Source organism: Rattus rattus, chromosome 3 (assembly GCF_011064425.1).
Source record: "Rattus rattus isolate New Zealand chromosome 3, Rrattus_CSIRO_v1, whole genome shotgun sequence".
Classification (NCBI taxonomy): Eukaryota; Metazoa; Chordata; class Mammalia; order Rodentia; family Muridae; genus Rattus; species Rattus rattus.
This window is the reverse complement of record NC_046156.1, coordinates 95,053,047-95,069,551: the sequence shown is the minus strand read 5'-3', so window position 1 is coordinate 95,069,551 and position 16,505 is coordinate 95,053,047. Positions and strand designations below refer to the sequence as shown.

Sequence of the window (16,505 nt, the reverse complement as noted above, 5' to 3'; positions counted from 1 at the left end):
AATTCTTTTAAATTAGGGGGTGGTTATAATACAGCTACAACACAACATTTCTTACTTTCCTCTTTTTCCCTCCAGACCCTTTTCTGCTCTTTCAAATTCATGGCTTCTTTTTTTCTTCCCTTTGCCATCACTGATCTCTTTCACAAGACCATCTGCTCACTTAATACTGTCTCATATCATGTGAAGAAAAACACTCAGCGCATAACACAGATAGTCATGTACAGTAATTAGACAAAAGTAGACCAAGATTTCCACTCTGGTTTGCTTTCATGGAGCTCCAGGATAAAGCCTTCATGAAACATAGGATCCAATATAAAATATTAGCTTTAGAAATATGTAATTATGTTTACTCTTTAAAAAGTAGTCTAGTAATATTCATCTTTCCACCCTGATATTGATATAAAGATTATTTAATGCAATATACTTATTGTGAAAGTTAAGTAATTGGTTGAATTTGGTGTGGGATATGCTTGAAGCTCAATAAAACAGAATTTAATACTTGAGTCATTCAACACTTGAGTCATTCACTATCCAAACAAATGGGGATTAGTATAGATTTATTGCAGATTCACTGATAGTAGCTATAAACGTAACAGCCAAGGAGATGTTTTAAATTAGAACATCAGACTAAAAGGTGAGAATTGTCATATTATTAGTGCAGTCAAATATAAAATGAAGAGAAATAAGTTTTTCAAGTTGAGATTGTACTGACTGGAATCAGCTGACCCATGACAAGAAAGGAAACATGATATAACTATACTATATTCTCAAAATAATGGAAATAATATAAACAGAACAGATTACTTCCTAAGCAGTGCCCTTGAACAGTCATTAAAAAATCCTGGAGTTTCACAGCAGGGAGGAGAGCAGGGCACAGAGGGAATAAAGGGAAAATGGCTTCTTCTTAAAATCTCACATAGCTTTAAGAGTGCTGTTGACCTTCTATTAGTTTCTACTTGACACATTCACTGTCTTTCACATACGTCATAATACCCATTACATACAAGTAAGAGAGTCTGAATAATAATGCCTTTGTAAAGGATACATTTTTCGTTGCAAACAGTTCAGCAAGTCTGTTGCTACTAGATAAGAAGTATCTTAGAGATAGAAATTCTATTTTGAAATTCTTTGTGGATTTGGAGTGCCTATGCACTAAGAGATTGCGCAGTGGAATTTGGACTGAGTGAGTTAGGTAACACTTTATGACAGGTTAAATTTCAACATTCAAAGATTTAAAATCAGTTTTGCTTGATAGGGTGCCAAAGTAGAAAGAGCAGAAGGAAACATGGGAAGAACCATTTTTCTTCTCATATCTGTGGTGCTTGTAGCTTATTATATTTATATACCTCTCCCAGATGATATTGAAGAGCCTTGGAAAATAATATTGGGAAATACACTTCTAAAACTTGGAGGAGATTTGGTAAGTTCTGATTTTTAACTGACCTTATGAATGCTGAATAACTTAAAAAAAGAGAAAATAGGAACTGTAAAAGAAGTTTCTTAGCATGATCCTTCTTTAGATCTAATTCCAGTTACAGACAGAAACTGGGAAGAGGGAAAGGAGAAGGAAGAGTGGTAGAGGATAGAAAGAGAATGTGTGCTTTACAGTATTGCCAGATGGAGCTTTTCAGAAGATTCAACTTCAGGGAAAGAAGAATGGAATAGCATTCTGTTTAATTGTAGAAATCTATGCAGTAGTTTTAGATTCATGCATGGAAATCCATGCATGAGGGACAGTTAGAAAGACTGGTTAAAAACAAAACAAAACAAGACAAAACCAAAACAAACAAACAACAAGCAACACAGGAAACAAGACCCTGTAATTCCCAGTTGGAGTCACTGGAGTTGCACATATGGGCATTTTGTATAGGTTCCTCTTCACTCCATTATATATTTCCATTGCTGTACAGAAACTTTTCATTTCTTGGAGGGGCCATTTGTCTGTTGTTGTCTTAATATATGAAAAATGAAATTGTATTTATAGACTCCTTTCCTTTTCATATAAATGTAGAGTATAACCTAATGTCTTTTCTAGAAGTCTCAGAGTTTGGGGCTTACTATTGCAGTTTTTTCATGAATTTTCATTTTGCTCTTGTGCAGAGTGAGAGGTGACTGTGGGACTTAGTTATTTTACAAGTGGACATCCCATTCTGGCAGCACAAGTGCCTGTCTCTTTTCTAGTATGTGGCTTCGGCATCTTTGTGGTATATCAGTCAGCTATGAATATGTTTCATTATATCATAAATAAAATTTAAACCATCCACATACATATCTAGGACCACAAGCTTTGATTGTATTATATAGGGAACAATTTAATATTACCTTATTCTTGTGCCTTTGCTAAGAGTATGATTATGATTTGTTTTGGCCTTTTACTGTTATGTTAGGTTTTTTTGCTTGTTTGCTTTAGTTTTTTCATTTAGTGGTTTTTTTTTTTTTTGAGAGAGAGAGAGACAGAGAGAGACAGAGAGAGAGACAGAGAGAGAGACAGAGAGAGAGAGAGAGAGAGAGAGAGAGAGACAGAGACAGAGACAGAGAGACAGAGAGAGAGACAGAGACAGAGAGACAGTTAGTTGGGTGGGCAGGGAGGTGGGGAAACATACCTAAAATATATTGTATGAAATTTTTTAAATGAAAAAATGCAATATGATTACTAAAAGTAAGGCATTCTAACTAACATGTTAAATTATATAGGTGAAAAATATAAAAAGAATTTATGTCATGTTTTGATGACAAAATTATAAAAAGCATGAAGTGTTTACATGACACAAACAGAAATATAGATTTTAGATTAGTCAAAAAGAAGATGCAAAAGTATATTCATATTTAAAAAGCTATTTGATATTTGACAAGTTGCCAAATAAACACTAGAGAAAAGACAGCATCTTCAACAAATTATAGTGGAATTAAATCAAACCTTTATCTATCATACTTTATCAAAATCAACTTCAAAATAAAATTAGGTCAGTGTGAAACCTGAAATGCTAGAAGAAAATCTAGACAGTACCTTATAAAATATAGGTGTGGAAAAATTCTGAATAGAATATCCTTTACCCCGGAATTAAGATCACCCATTAAAAATGGGACATCAGATAACTAAAAAGCTTCTGAACAGGAAGGAAAACTATCAGTTGAATGAAGATGAATTTCTCTGAGGGAGAGAATCTTTGCTAGCTATATATTTGATAGAAGATTAATATCTAGAATATAAAATAACTCAAAATCAAAGAGTCAAGAAAAAATGACAAAATTAAAATTATTATAAAATTTAAAAATGAAATCTTTAAGGGACTTGTTTCCTCTTTAAGGGTTTCTACCTGTTTACCTGTGTTTCTTGTATTTCTTTTAGTGAGTTATTTATATCCTTCTTAAAGGACTCTATTGTCTTCATGAGATAGGATTTTAACATCCTGGTTTTCATGTGTGTTGGGGTATCCAAAGCTTGCTGTGGTGGGAGAATTGGGTTCTGATGGTACCAATGGATATTGGCTTCTGTGACTTATGGTCTTTCACTTGCCTCCCACCCTCTGGTCATCTCTTGTGTTTCTTAGCCTGGGTTTCTCTCATTCACAATTGCTGGGATTACAAACTGGTGCAAACATTATGAAGATCAGCTTGACAAATTCTCATAAAGCTAAAAGTAGATCTGCCCTAAGACTCATTTATCCTACTCAATGGCATGTGCCCAAAGGACTTAATGTCCTACTCTACAAATATCTGTTTGGCTGTGTTACTTGTTGCTCTAGATCCAATAGCTAGGGAATGGAAACAACCAAAATGTCCCTCAACTGATGAATGGGTAACGAAAGAGTGGTACAACTGCACCATGGAATATTATTCATCTCTGAAGAAAACTGAAATCATGGAACTAGAAGCTGCAGTTGAGATGAAATGTATAAGGGAAGAATACATTACAAAAGAAAATATACTGAGTGAGGTAGCTCATACTATGAAGACAATTGTTACATGTCCTCTATGTGTGAATTATAGTTCTCAATATTTAGATGTTAGTATATAACCTAGAGCCACTGTAGAAACCAGAGAAGTTAGAAGAGATCATGGGGGAAGAAGAGAAAGAGAGGGGATAGAAAGACAAAACAAGAATGGGAAATCAGACTCTAAGGATTAACTGGAAACTGGGATTGAATTGAAGGATAATAAAGGGGGAGGAGAGGAAAGACAGACAACTCTATGAATGTTTGAAAAATATCACAGGGATACCTTGTTTTATGTTAACTCAAAAAGTTACACCTGAGAGTAAAAATCTTCCCACCAGCTATATCTAACAAAAATCCATTTGTAAAAGACTGCCACTGCTACTGGTAACTGTCAAAAAGTTGAAAGTAAGACCTTGTTGCTGAAGACACCACACAAGAAACAAACTGGATCCTGAAAGCATTCTCCTTGACAAGTAGCTCTCATAGTAGCTGTGCTAGATATTGAGGGAGTAAATCAATAAATAGTCCTACCCAGCTATGGCATCTATAATGTACAAGAATAGCCAGCATTGTGAGATGTGCCCCAGGGTGCAACAGTATCAATCACATCTTGAGGTAACCAACACTAATCTGATTGAATTTAAGGCTTACTCAATAGGAGGGGACTTTTATCTGGTATTATAAACACAGTCAAAGATTTATAGCTGTCACTGACTTTGAGGAAAACTAAACCAGTATAATTTCTCATTGCTTTCTAAATACATATACTGTTATGAAAAACGCGTGCAGAAACCATAACAAAAAGTCACAATTAATAAAATTACAAAAAAAGAAAGAAAAAAAAACCCTGACCAACAGATTCATCTACAACCCCTATACCTAAGGATCAGGGATGTGATACACAAAGGGAGAGAAAAAGTTTAAGAGCCAGAGGACCGAGATGTCTGAGGACAGGTGACATAGTTTCGTGTGTGTGTGTGTGTGTGTGTGTGTGTGTGTGTGTGTGTGTGTGTGTGTGTGTGTGTGTGAGAGAGAGAGAGAGAGAGAGAGAGAGAGAGAGAGAGAGAGAGAGAGAGAGAGAAACAGCCCAAGAAATCTCCAGAAATTGGTGACCAAAGCAAGACAAGGATACTAGGAATTCAGGCAGACTTTCCAATGTGAATGGCAGAAATTTTGTAAGATCCGATCCGTAGCTGAAGAGTTACAGGTTATAGATGGTGATGAGAGAGGGAGAAGCAATCTCGAGGGAAAAGACCCTGACAAGTTATCCATACCAAGCAGTTAGCCATAAATACATATCCATATGAACAAGACTAGAGAGGCTCAGCAGGCTGCATTTATACACACACAGACACCACCCCCCGCAGACACCCCCACAGACACCCCCACAGACACACACACTTACAGTCACACTTGTAATTTTTTTCCTCTCCACATAGGCTTCTTTTGGTGAACTTTTGGGAATCAATCATTTCATGGACACGCTACAGTTTTTTCTGAGATTTCAAGATGTCCCACCCACTTCTGATGAGAATGTCACTGTGATGGAGACTGATTTCAACAGTGTTCCTGTTCGCATATATATACCCAAAAGGAAGTCAACGACGCTCAGGAGGGGCTTGTTTTTTATTCATGGTGGTGGCTGGTGTCTGGGGAGTGCTGGTATGTCCCATTGGGTGAACATTCTTGTTTATCCCATAAAAGGTGATACTGACTATGCATAAAAAGACATATAAAGTCACATGTAAGTTAGATAATAATACTTCAATTGCTTAATGCACTCTTTTCTGAAAGGTAAATTAATTACTACTCAAAGCTATAGAAAAACCTCACTTAAACATAGAACTTTATTATTGTATAATTGGTGGAATACTCTAGTGAGAACAAATGTGGTGTGAACTGAACAGTGGGTGAAATAGCAACCAATATAGATGGTGGCTCTGGTTTTTTATAAAGCACTAAATGAAGGAAATGAGACAAAGATAGTAGATGTAAAAGCATAAAGCTGAACATGCTATATTTATTTGACATTACCCATTTCACTTGTTACATATAGGTTGTACAGTACAATTAAAGTCGTGTCATAATTTGACTTTATTAAATGTGAGAAAATATAAATAATATATAATCAATATATCTAATCTATTTTATAATGTATGTTTTTTATAATGAATCAAGGAGCCTGTGATAGCTTCATAAGCTGATTTTAAGATGTTGGAATATGAGGTATCCTGGAATGTGAGGTGTGAGACTTAAGGAAGAGGTCTTTTTGACCCTGAGAATTTGGAGGAAACTTTGCAGGCTCTGGTTTACTTTTAACCTATATTATGTGTATTTGGAACACTTTCCTAAGCCCAGGTGCATGTATATTGTCCATTCTTAACCCATTGCATTGCTAAGGTGGAAATACACCAAAATCTCATTTTCCCTCTTTCTCCTTAGTTATGAATGGATTGTGAATAAGGGCTGACTTTTTCCCTTATCTTTCTGGCAGTTTTATTGATATCTAACACTATTTCTAGGTAGCTCTCTATATAACTCTGTTGGAGCAAGCATTATTATGTATCTGTGCTTTGTGATAACCTCTGACTCTACTAGGTCTGACTATGCTCCTTAATGTCTGGCAAAGTTATTTGTTCTTCCAACAATATTCCTAAAATCTGTAAAGGTAAAATCTGCCAAATGAGAGGGAAAGACACGAAGCTTGATAGGAATGCCAGAGCTTTAGAGTAGGTGTGTGAAATGGACAAAACAAACACCTCAGCTCATTTGTAGATGGTCTGTGAGGAGCAGCAGACACTGATGTGGTTTTACCGATTTGCTTTCCATTCATATGCTTGCCACCCTCTCACTCCGTTTTCTTGATTTCAGCTTACTTCATGTATGACACTCTGTCAAGACAGACTGCCCATAGACTGGATGCCGTTGTTGTGTCAACTGAGTAAGACCATGGTTTGCTTCTTCAGCCCTTAGCCATGTGCTTTCTATAGCAAGAAACCAATGCTCTTGGTTATTTATTTATTTATTTATTTATTTATTTATTTATTTATTTATTTATTTATGTTATTATTGGAAGGCTTCAAATTAAATTAAGAGAGTAAACAAAGAAATCAAACCTAAGTTGGCCAGAATAGAGTCAGAGATACCAAAACAAAAAAGCAACATGAAATGCTCAAATCAACCGGGGATCAAAAGAGAAAGTGCAGAAATCATTAGAACATAGTAACTGGGGTGCATCGTGTGCACAAAGAACCTGCATGGAAATTCTAGCCTTGTTTCCTTCAGCAGAATGAGTGCTTACAATCAGAGAATCACAGGGAAATGAGATTTGAAGTTTTACCTGGAGATTTTTTATATGTTATATATTATTAATTAAATATAGTTTATCCACAAGTGAACTAAGAATCATAAGTTTTGTATAATATGATCCTTCTTGGAATTACATGATAAACTCTATTTAAAAGGTTAGTTCACCATCACACTTAACACAATCAACACTGAAAGTAATTTGTCCTTAAGCTACACATAAAACAAGAAAAGGAATATTCTCAAATATAGCATACTATGGCAATAACTGATAAGAAATCAATTTGATGGAAATGAAGAGAAGAATGAAGTAATTAATAAAATGCAATGATCACATAGATAGATTTTGTTATTTATGAAGTTCAAACATATTATTAATAAGATTTTTTTCATTGATAATTTTAAGTATAATAGTTATAAAAAATGTACTGGGAGACATTATTAAGGGAATGTATTACCTATTGTTTTTTTCACTCTTTTTCTTTTGATTCAACTAATTTGCTTGTTTTACTCAAAGTTTTACTAGTATAATAATTAAATCAGAGAAGATTTATGATGGAGATTCTGTGGGTAAAAAGCTAGCAATATTTTTATTATTAAAGAAAACAGATTTTTAGTTTAGAGATACATCACATATCTTTAATTAAAACTCATTAATTTGGAACTCTTATTCCTCACACAGATATGGCTTAGCCCCAAAATACCATTTTCCAAAACAGTTTGAAGATGTATATCGTAGTTTACGATGGTTCTTACAAGAGGACATTCTTGAAAAATATGGTGTAGATCCTAGAAGAGTTGGTGTGTCTGGGGACAGTGCTGGTGGAAACTTAGCTGCAGCTGTGACCCAACAGGTAGGCTTCATAGTCTGTTTATTTTAAAACACCCTACATATAAACATATTTCCTCAGATATTCTAAAGGTCAGTGAGTGCTGAGTCCTGTTTGATCATGGAATGGACAGTATGCCATGGTTTCCAGACCCTGCAGCAAAGCCAGCAGGGCAAGGCCTCCATGAGTGTTGACCACTGCTAGGCATGAGGTTTGTTTGTGATTTTATATATATATATATATATATATATATATATATATATATATATATTTCCTATTATAGGAAATATTCTCCATGCCAAAGTTATTAGGGAATGTCTTTTTTGCCAAGGTTAATGACACCATGATAATAAGAGCAGCACGAATCCAGGAGGTAAAGGTGTGTCTATAAGCACAGCAAAAATGGTGAACTCTGTGACCTTTAGGACAGCCCTTAAGGCTGTAGGAAAAGAACTCTCAAAACAAGAGCTCAAAAACATGTAATGTCATAACTATGCAAAATATAAAGATGCAGTGTGGGTTATATGGAGGGTTTCATGAACCAAAAAGAACAGAGGCAGCTGCACTATGAGCCACCTTGTCAGAAGGATACAAAGGCAGGCATATGCAAAGGCAAGTAGATTACTGAGTTCAAGGTCAGCCTGGAACAGATTGAAGTTAGGTCCAGGCATGGTCAGAGTGGTAATCTCAGGATGGCATCCTGTCCAGCTAAGTTTATTGTTTGTGATTACAAGGGCAGGAGGATCTCTGAATTCATTGGCAATGATTAAAAGTAATATGCTTGCTGTCTTTTACCAAGAATCAGGGGGCTGTGTTCATGGAATACTGATTTATGTTATAATGAAAGAGAACCTGAAGCAAATGGCAGAATTAATAAGTAAATAAAAGACTGTGCGAATGCCAGCAGCAAACCACGGAAGTGAGAACAGGACTCCCACTGGAGGAATCAGAGAAAGGACTGAAAGAGCTTGAAGCTATCTGGAGGAGCTGATTGGAGATCTCTAGAGAAAGTTGTTTGGAACAGAACACAGGCTGTTAGCTTGTATCTGACCATTTGACTTTGAATCATTTCTTTCGTGGTTCTCAAATACCTCTCAAGAACGAGGAACACTCTGCCATTGTTGGTGGAATTGCAGACTGGTACACCCATCCTGGAAATCAGTCTGGAGGTTCCTCAGAAAATTGGACATTGCACTACCTGAGGACTCAGCTATACCTCTCTTGGGCATATACCCAAAAGATGCTCCAACAAATAACAAAGACACATGCTCCACTATGTTCATAGTAGCCTAATTTATAATAGCCAGAAGCTGGAAAGAACCCAGATACCCTTCAACCGAGGAATAGATACAGAAAATGTGGTACATCTACACAATGGAATACTACTCAGCTATCAAAAACAATGACTTTAAGAAATTCATAGGCAAATGGATGGAACTGGAAAATATCATCCTGAGTGAGGTAGCAATCACAGAAAAACACACATGGTATGCACTCATTGATAAGTGGATATTAGCCCAAATGCTCAAATTACCTCCATGCAGAGTACATGAAACTCAAGAAGGATGACCAAAATGATGCTTCACTCCTTCTTTAAAAGGAGAACAAGAATACCCTTGGGAGGGAATAGGGAGGCAAAGTTTAGAACAGAGACTGAAGGGAGGACCATTCAGAGCCTGTTCCACATGTGGCCCATACATATACAGACACCAAACTAGATAAGATGGATGAAGGAGGCCAACAGGAACCGGATGTAGATTTCTCCTGAGAGACACAGCCAGAATACAGCAAATACATAGGCGAATGCCAGCAGCAAACCACGGACGTGAGAACAGGACCCCCACTGGAGGAATCAGAGAAAGGACTGAAAGAGCTTGAAAGGGCTTGAGACCCCCATATGAACAACAATGCCAACCAACCAGAGCTTCCAGGGACTAAGCCACTTCCCAAAGACTATACATGGACTGACCCTGGGCTCCAACTACATAGGTAGCAATGAATAGTCTAGTAAGAGCACCAGTGGAAGGGGAAGCCCTTGGTCCTGCCAAGACTGAACCCCCAGTGAATAGGATTGTTGGGGGGAGGACGGTAATGGGGGGGAGAGTGGGGAGGGGAACACCCATTAGAAGGGGAGATGGAGGGGTTAGGGAGATGTTTGCCTGGAAACAGGGAAAGGTAATAACAACTGAAATGTAAATAAGAAATACCCAATTTAATAAAGATGGAGAAAAAAAAAGAACTCCAAGGCTGGTCCTTGGCAGGTGAGAACATATGAATTTATGAGCATGCTAAAATATTAGAGAAACACCTGGACTGATGTTAGGAAACATTTGTCTTCACAGTACCTCTATACTTTCTATCTATCTATCTATCTATCTATCTATCTATCTATCTATCTATCTATCTATCTATCTATGTGTGTATATATATGTACATACACACATATATAATATATATATATATATATGCTATGACAGATTTTACTAGTAAAATTGATGACACCAACTACTATAACTATACTATTGATAAGTGGATGATGCCCAAATTAATATTATATCTTTCGGTATCAGAATAAAGAAATTGCACAAAGGAAGTAATTACTAGGTTTACAGTTATCATTTGCTAGACATAATTTGATAATTTTAAGATCCAAATTGTTCGTAATATTTCAGGATATTTAATTGCTATGTTTAAATTTTATTTCCCACATACTACTATATTTAAAGAATCCTTTTCATTTCCAGAGAATAGATACTATAAATTCTGTGGTTTGCTCTAATATCCTATAAAACAAATGTCCAAGATGTTCTAGAGTTTGAATCTATACCCTATATGCCTCATGGCTCTAAAAGGCAACCTAGTACAACGTGAGGTATGCATAAAGAGGCAAATATTTTTCAAACTAATGCAGTATCCAAATGTAAACTTACCCTTTTTTTCCTAACATTTTAAACACATTTATTTTTCCTGTTGTACTATCCTTTATTCTTATATATGTTCCCACTTCTGTAAATCAGAATTTTAAATAATTCTGATTCATAATTATTGAATATCTGTATAAAATATCATAAATATGCTGTACACCATCATAGACTAAAAAGATGGAAAAAATTTCTAAATCTAAAACATTTTGAAGACAAAGAAGTCCCACACAGTTAACTAGAATTCAGTGTTTTGTCTTCCATACCACGTGCACTACTTAAAGGAACACTTTTGTCTAACATAAGCATTGGAACCTTCTTAGGGTCACAGGTGTGAGAACAAATTGAAGAAATTCCCCTCATTCATTCTGTGAATAGGATATGCATAAACTACCTCACATTTTCTATGTTGGAAGGATAAACTCTCCATGTCAAAGTCAAACAATGCTCATTAACAGTTAAAGCTCTGCTTCTAATCTTCCTTGGTATTTGACTGAAATTAATGCATATAGACAATATAGAGAACTGGAAAAATGTATGAGATATTTCTGTTGAATCTGATTATCTTATTTCTTCATATTATTTTTAGATTAAAGTATACCTACTAATTAAAATAGTCATTCAAATGCAATTTTAAATCCTTTTCAGATTCTACAGGATCCAGATGTCAAGATCAAACTCAAGGTCCAAGCCTTAATATATCCTGCCCTTCAGGCTCTTGATATGAATGTACCATCACAACAAGAAAATTCACAATACCCACTTTTAACCAGGTCATTATTGATCCGTTTCTGGAGTGAATACTTTATTACAGACCGAGACCTTGAGAAAGCCATGCTTCTCAACCAACATGTACCTGTGGAATTCAGCCATTTGTTACAATTTGTGAATTGGAGTTCCTTGCTCCCTCAGAGATATAAGAAAGGTTACTTTTATAAAACTCCTCCTCCTGGTAGTTCTGAGCTGGCTCAAAAGTACCCAGGGTTCACAGATGTAAAGGCATGCCCTCTGTTGGCCAATGACAGTATATTACATCATTTACCTATGACCTATATTATCACTTGTCAGTATGATGTTCTAAGAGATGACGGACTCATGTATGTCAAGCGGCTTCAGAATACTGGAGTTCATGTGACTCATCACCATATTGAAGATGGATTCCATGGAGCACTTACCTTACCTGGTTTGAAAATTACATACAGGATGCAAAATCAGTACTTGAGTTGGCTTCACAAAAATCTGTAGCAAAATCTAAAAAATAGTTTATTGAAGATATATAAACATAAACAACAAAATAAGAAATAAACTAGTAAACATGGTTTTGAGGTTTCACATAAATCATTTGTTGTTTCTAATGAACTGATAGCTTCCACGTATTGTTACTTTTATTATTAGCAAACATTTTTTTTCATTCCTTATTCCGCATTTACCTACAGACTCATCTTCCAAACAAGAGTTTTATGTGGGTACTGACAATCCAAATTCATGTTTGCATGCTTATGAAATGGGCACTTTATCAACTATCACCATGTACAAATTCCATAACAATTCTGTAGTGCACTTTTATTACCCATTATTATTTTACACATAAGAAAATGTGAACTTAAATAAGTGAAGTAATAAAATATGTTCTAAATCTAGTACTGTTGGAATAAACATTCATTGTAAGTTTCTACCACAACTTTGATCATTTCGTTCTCAAATAAAAGACACAAAACCTTTATATTTCTAATAAGCCTTAAATCATTAGAGGTAGGCAGATATCAACCCTCTATGCTATTTTGTCAACTTCCCTGTCAATAACCCCGAGATATAACTTTCCATGTTCCACCTGGGCTCCTCCTACTCCAACTAGCCATCTTTATTCAACAAATAGCTTTAAATCAAGGAACAAGGTTTGCAAAACAAAAGCTGGCATATGTGAGAATTCACTTGTCTGTAGCAACTAGACATTGGGATACAGAATTCAGCATTAAAATACATAGCAACAAACCAAACTTCAACAAAATATCAACTGTAAGAATGATACTCAGGTACATGGCCTATCAACATCGATGGCTTTTTATTTGAGAAACTAATCTCCATTTTATACTTCATTGTTAAAATTAACTTTGGTTTTATTTTCCCTGTGGTTTTTTATTTATTTTAAACTGTATTTCAAAAGAAAACACTAGTATAGCATAATTTACATAGTTTTTAGAGTATGATGCTTACATTAAGTTATTTTAATTTAGATAACATTTTTATCAATTCACCAACAATGAAGAGAATATCATCTTATTAGTTCAAAATCCATGTGCTCAAAGCAAATGCATTCATTCTGTTCTACTTTCAAACTTCCTAAAGAATAAGGTTTTGCATACAACATTCTTTTTCCAGAACCTTGGACATAGATGCAGAAGGTTGTTACTTTCTGAATTATCTAGTTTCTATTACCACTGACTCAGTAAAAATGTTCTGGATATGTGGCTAAAATTCAAGACATTGTATTAATCTCTTATACTCTTGACTTTCTTCTATATTAGTTGTGCGAGCTTGTTTATACATCTGCTTCTCACACTGGTATAATGGATGCAATGATGCCTCAGTAATACTCAAGTAGCAAAAAAAGTTAAGTAAAGTTTTACATAAGAAATGATTGCTTAACATATTAAGAACTATACAAGTGTATTTCAGGTAAGGAGGTCCTGGGACCTTGCAATCCCCCATCTATATTTCTCAGTTTCCTGAAGTCTGAGGATGACAGGCCTCAAGTCCAGAGACCTCTAACTCCTACTCCACACTCTTACTTAACCAGACCACTTCAGATGTGCAATTTCAGCATGAAAACCACAAGAAAATTAGTGTACCACATCTCTTCCAAAAAATTACTAATCCTAAATAAGGAAACTGATGAATGTGACCTGGAAAAATAATCAGACAAATAACTGAAAAGAATAATTGTAACTATGTTCAAACAGCTCAAGTGAGATTTGAATATGCCTGTAGGCTTAAATTTTTCAAAATGTACTTTGCTAAAGGTTCTTCAACACTTCAACCTCCCTTCTAGACCACATGACCCAGGGAAAAGAAGAGTAATCGGAAAGGAGTGTTATAGAGCTGTTTAGAAGTAAGTTCCTTGGGGGCTATTCCCCCCCTGGTTTTCAGGATGCCAGCATGCCAGTTCCATAACTAACACCAAGTACTATTCATCAGTGGTATGGTCCAGTAGAAAAAGCAAGATTTCACCAAATCAGCATGAGTCAGCAGAAGCAGGCAGAGCTAGCCATAATAACACCAGAAGTCTTTTGATAAGTTCTTCTCTATGAAGTGAAGACCAGTGAAGTATTGCATGGCAGAGCAATGCAGGAGTCTCCTTTCACTGTTTGTGGGCTTCTATTTATATTCTTTCTGAGCACCACGTGCCCTCTGAAAATTCTGTTTTCAGCAAGATAACACATGCCCTCTCACAAGACAACTTCCAGAAAAACATCACATGACATAACTGAGTTAGTAAAAAAGCAAGAAATTTTCACTTCATATTCTCCTTTCTGTTTTTTCTTTTTTAATGTCTTTTTCTCTAACATTAACAATCTACACTCAATAAAATAATTATGAGGAACAGAAAACTAGAATTTAACATCATATCTTAAATAAGATGATTATGTACAACATATCAAATAATAATCAAATAAAGCAAACTTGAATTTCTATCACTAAACAATAATCAAGCAAAATAACCTTAAATTTCTATCTATCTATCTATCTATCTATCTATCTATCTATCTATCTATCTATCTTGTTTTTATTCCCATTTCCTCTTTTCTCCATTATTACATAGAGGAGAAAGAGCTCTGATTTTATTTTGTTTCCTCCATGACCACAACCATAACAACCACCCACTCTATTTGATAACAACCTTAACACATCAAACAGACAAAAACATCCATCCCACCTTTTGGAAGTATGGGAATCATGTTCTACTTGTCTAGAGGCAAGGATATCTTTTTATCCTATGATATTTGGGATATTGGCCAAATCCCAGGAAAGTTAGCTGTATCTTTTCCAGTCCAGTTTCTGTGTTATCCAGTCTCTGTGTGATTGATCCTTTGGGTTAGCCCTTTTGAAATTGATTTGCATCCCTATTTCGGAGAGATTAGTAACAGGTAGTCTGTGAAAGTGAATCACTTTGGCTATTTTCTTTTGAAGACATTCATGTCTCAGATGATAAGTTTTTCCATGGTCAGATCTAATCTTTATAACTTTTGTTGGGAACCATATTTTCTATTCCATATCTTAAAACAGTTTCCATTCTAATGCCAACTGTCTGATTAAAGGGCAGAAGTAAGAATTTTGATTGTTTTTAAAACCTAGTTATGTTATGTGAATATGTTTTAGTTTTAATCCCAGGTATGGGTTAAGCAATTACTTCAAAGGAGGGGCTGGAGAGTAGATCCAAATGAGAAGGGGCACTCTGAGAAGGCTGTTGCTCCCACTAATACTGTGGTTTGTCAAGTGGTTGTAAACAAAGAATAAGAGGAAGAAGTAGAAGTCCTCATCCTGAACACTGGACTCACCTCGAGGAACCTGAGAACCCTAACACTCATCAGCAGGAAGTAGTCTAAGGAGGTTTATGTCCCCTTTCCCATCTAACCTGCTTCCTCTCCTATCTAGTGTTGGGGGTTGAAAGGAGTTGGGGTAGGATAAACGTTAGAATGGAGGTACAGGTATAAGAACACAATAAAGTTGCTAAAAACATATGCTATCCGAAGAGACCTAAGGGACAGAAGAGGAAGTTGGCACATTGTTACCATTGTGTAAGGGTATCTTTGACTTGGTGAACATAAAAAGCATAATGGTTCCTTTAAAAGACTTATTTTAATTTTAATTATGTTTATCTGTATCTGCGTAAAGATGTATGCATGTATGTGCCAGCACTTACAGGGCCCAGATGTATCGGTCACTCTCAAGCTGGAGTTATGGGCTGTTGAAGGTTGTTAACGTGTGTGGGAAACCAAACTCCAGCCACATACAAGCTCTCTAGGCTCCAGAAGGGTGCTGTCTCATGTTAGCAATACTAGGATAATTACCCTCTGAGCAGAAAGCCAAAGACTATATTGACTTAAATGATTAGCTTGGGATGGGAATTCAAACTATCAAAAATATTAGAAATAAAATAATTAATAATATTTTAAAATATCTTAGTCCAGACTTCTACATACATTACATTAATGTATGAGTCAAGCAATCATATCTACTGAGCATACACAGAAGCAGCACAGGAGTAAAACCTATTTGTCATTGCTGGATATATATCAGTGTAGGTACCCAGATCACTTCCCTACACTGGATTATCAGAGACATGTATGAATGTGACCAGGGTTTGAAACAAAACAAGCATATGAAAGACAACACTCAATAGTTATCTTTTTGTTTCTGTCTTAGTGTGCTTCACTGAACAATTTCTCAGCTTCATCTATGTTTTTGCAAAATAGAAAAGTCTTAATTATGGGTAAATAAATTAGTCTAGA

General features: G+C 35.6%; 1 protein-coding gene across 1 annotated transcript; it reads left to right on the top strand.

Annotated features, from left to right (window-relative positions):
* The first annotated feature begins 1,283 nt into the window (after positions 1 to 1,283).
* Aadac (arylacetamide deacetylase) lies at positions 1,284 to 12,333 on the top strand. Its single transcript, XM_032896737.1, has 5 exons — positions 1,284 to 1,420; positions 5,378 to 5,600; positions 6,810 to 6,879; positions 7,927 to 8,098; positions 11,644 to 12,333. The coding sequence occupies exons 1-5, from the start codon at positions 1,286 to 1,288 to the stop codon at positions 12,238 to 12,240; spliced, it is 1,197 nt and encodes a 398-aa protein (XP_032752628.1). The 5' UTR covers positions 1,284 to 1,285; the 3' UTR covers positions 12,241 to 12,333.
* The last annotated feature ends 4,172 nt before the right edge of the window (positions 12,334 to 16,505 follow it).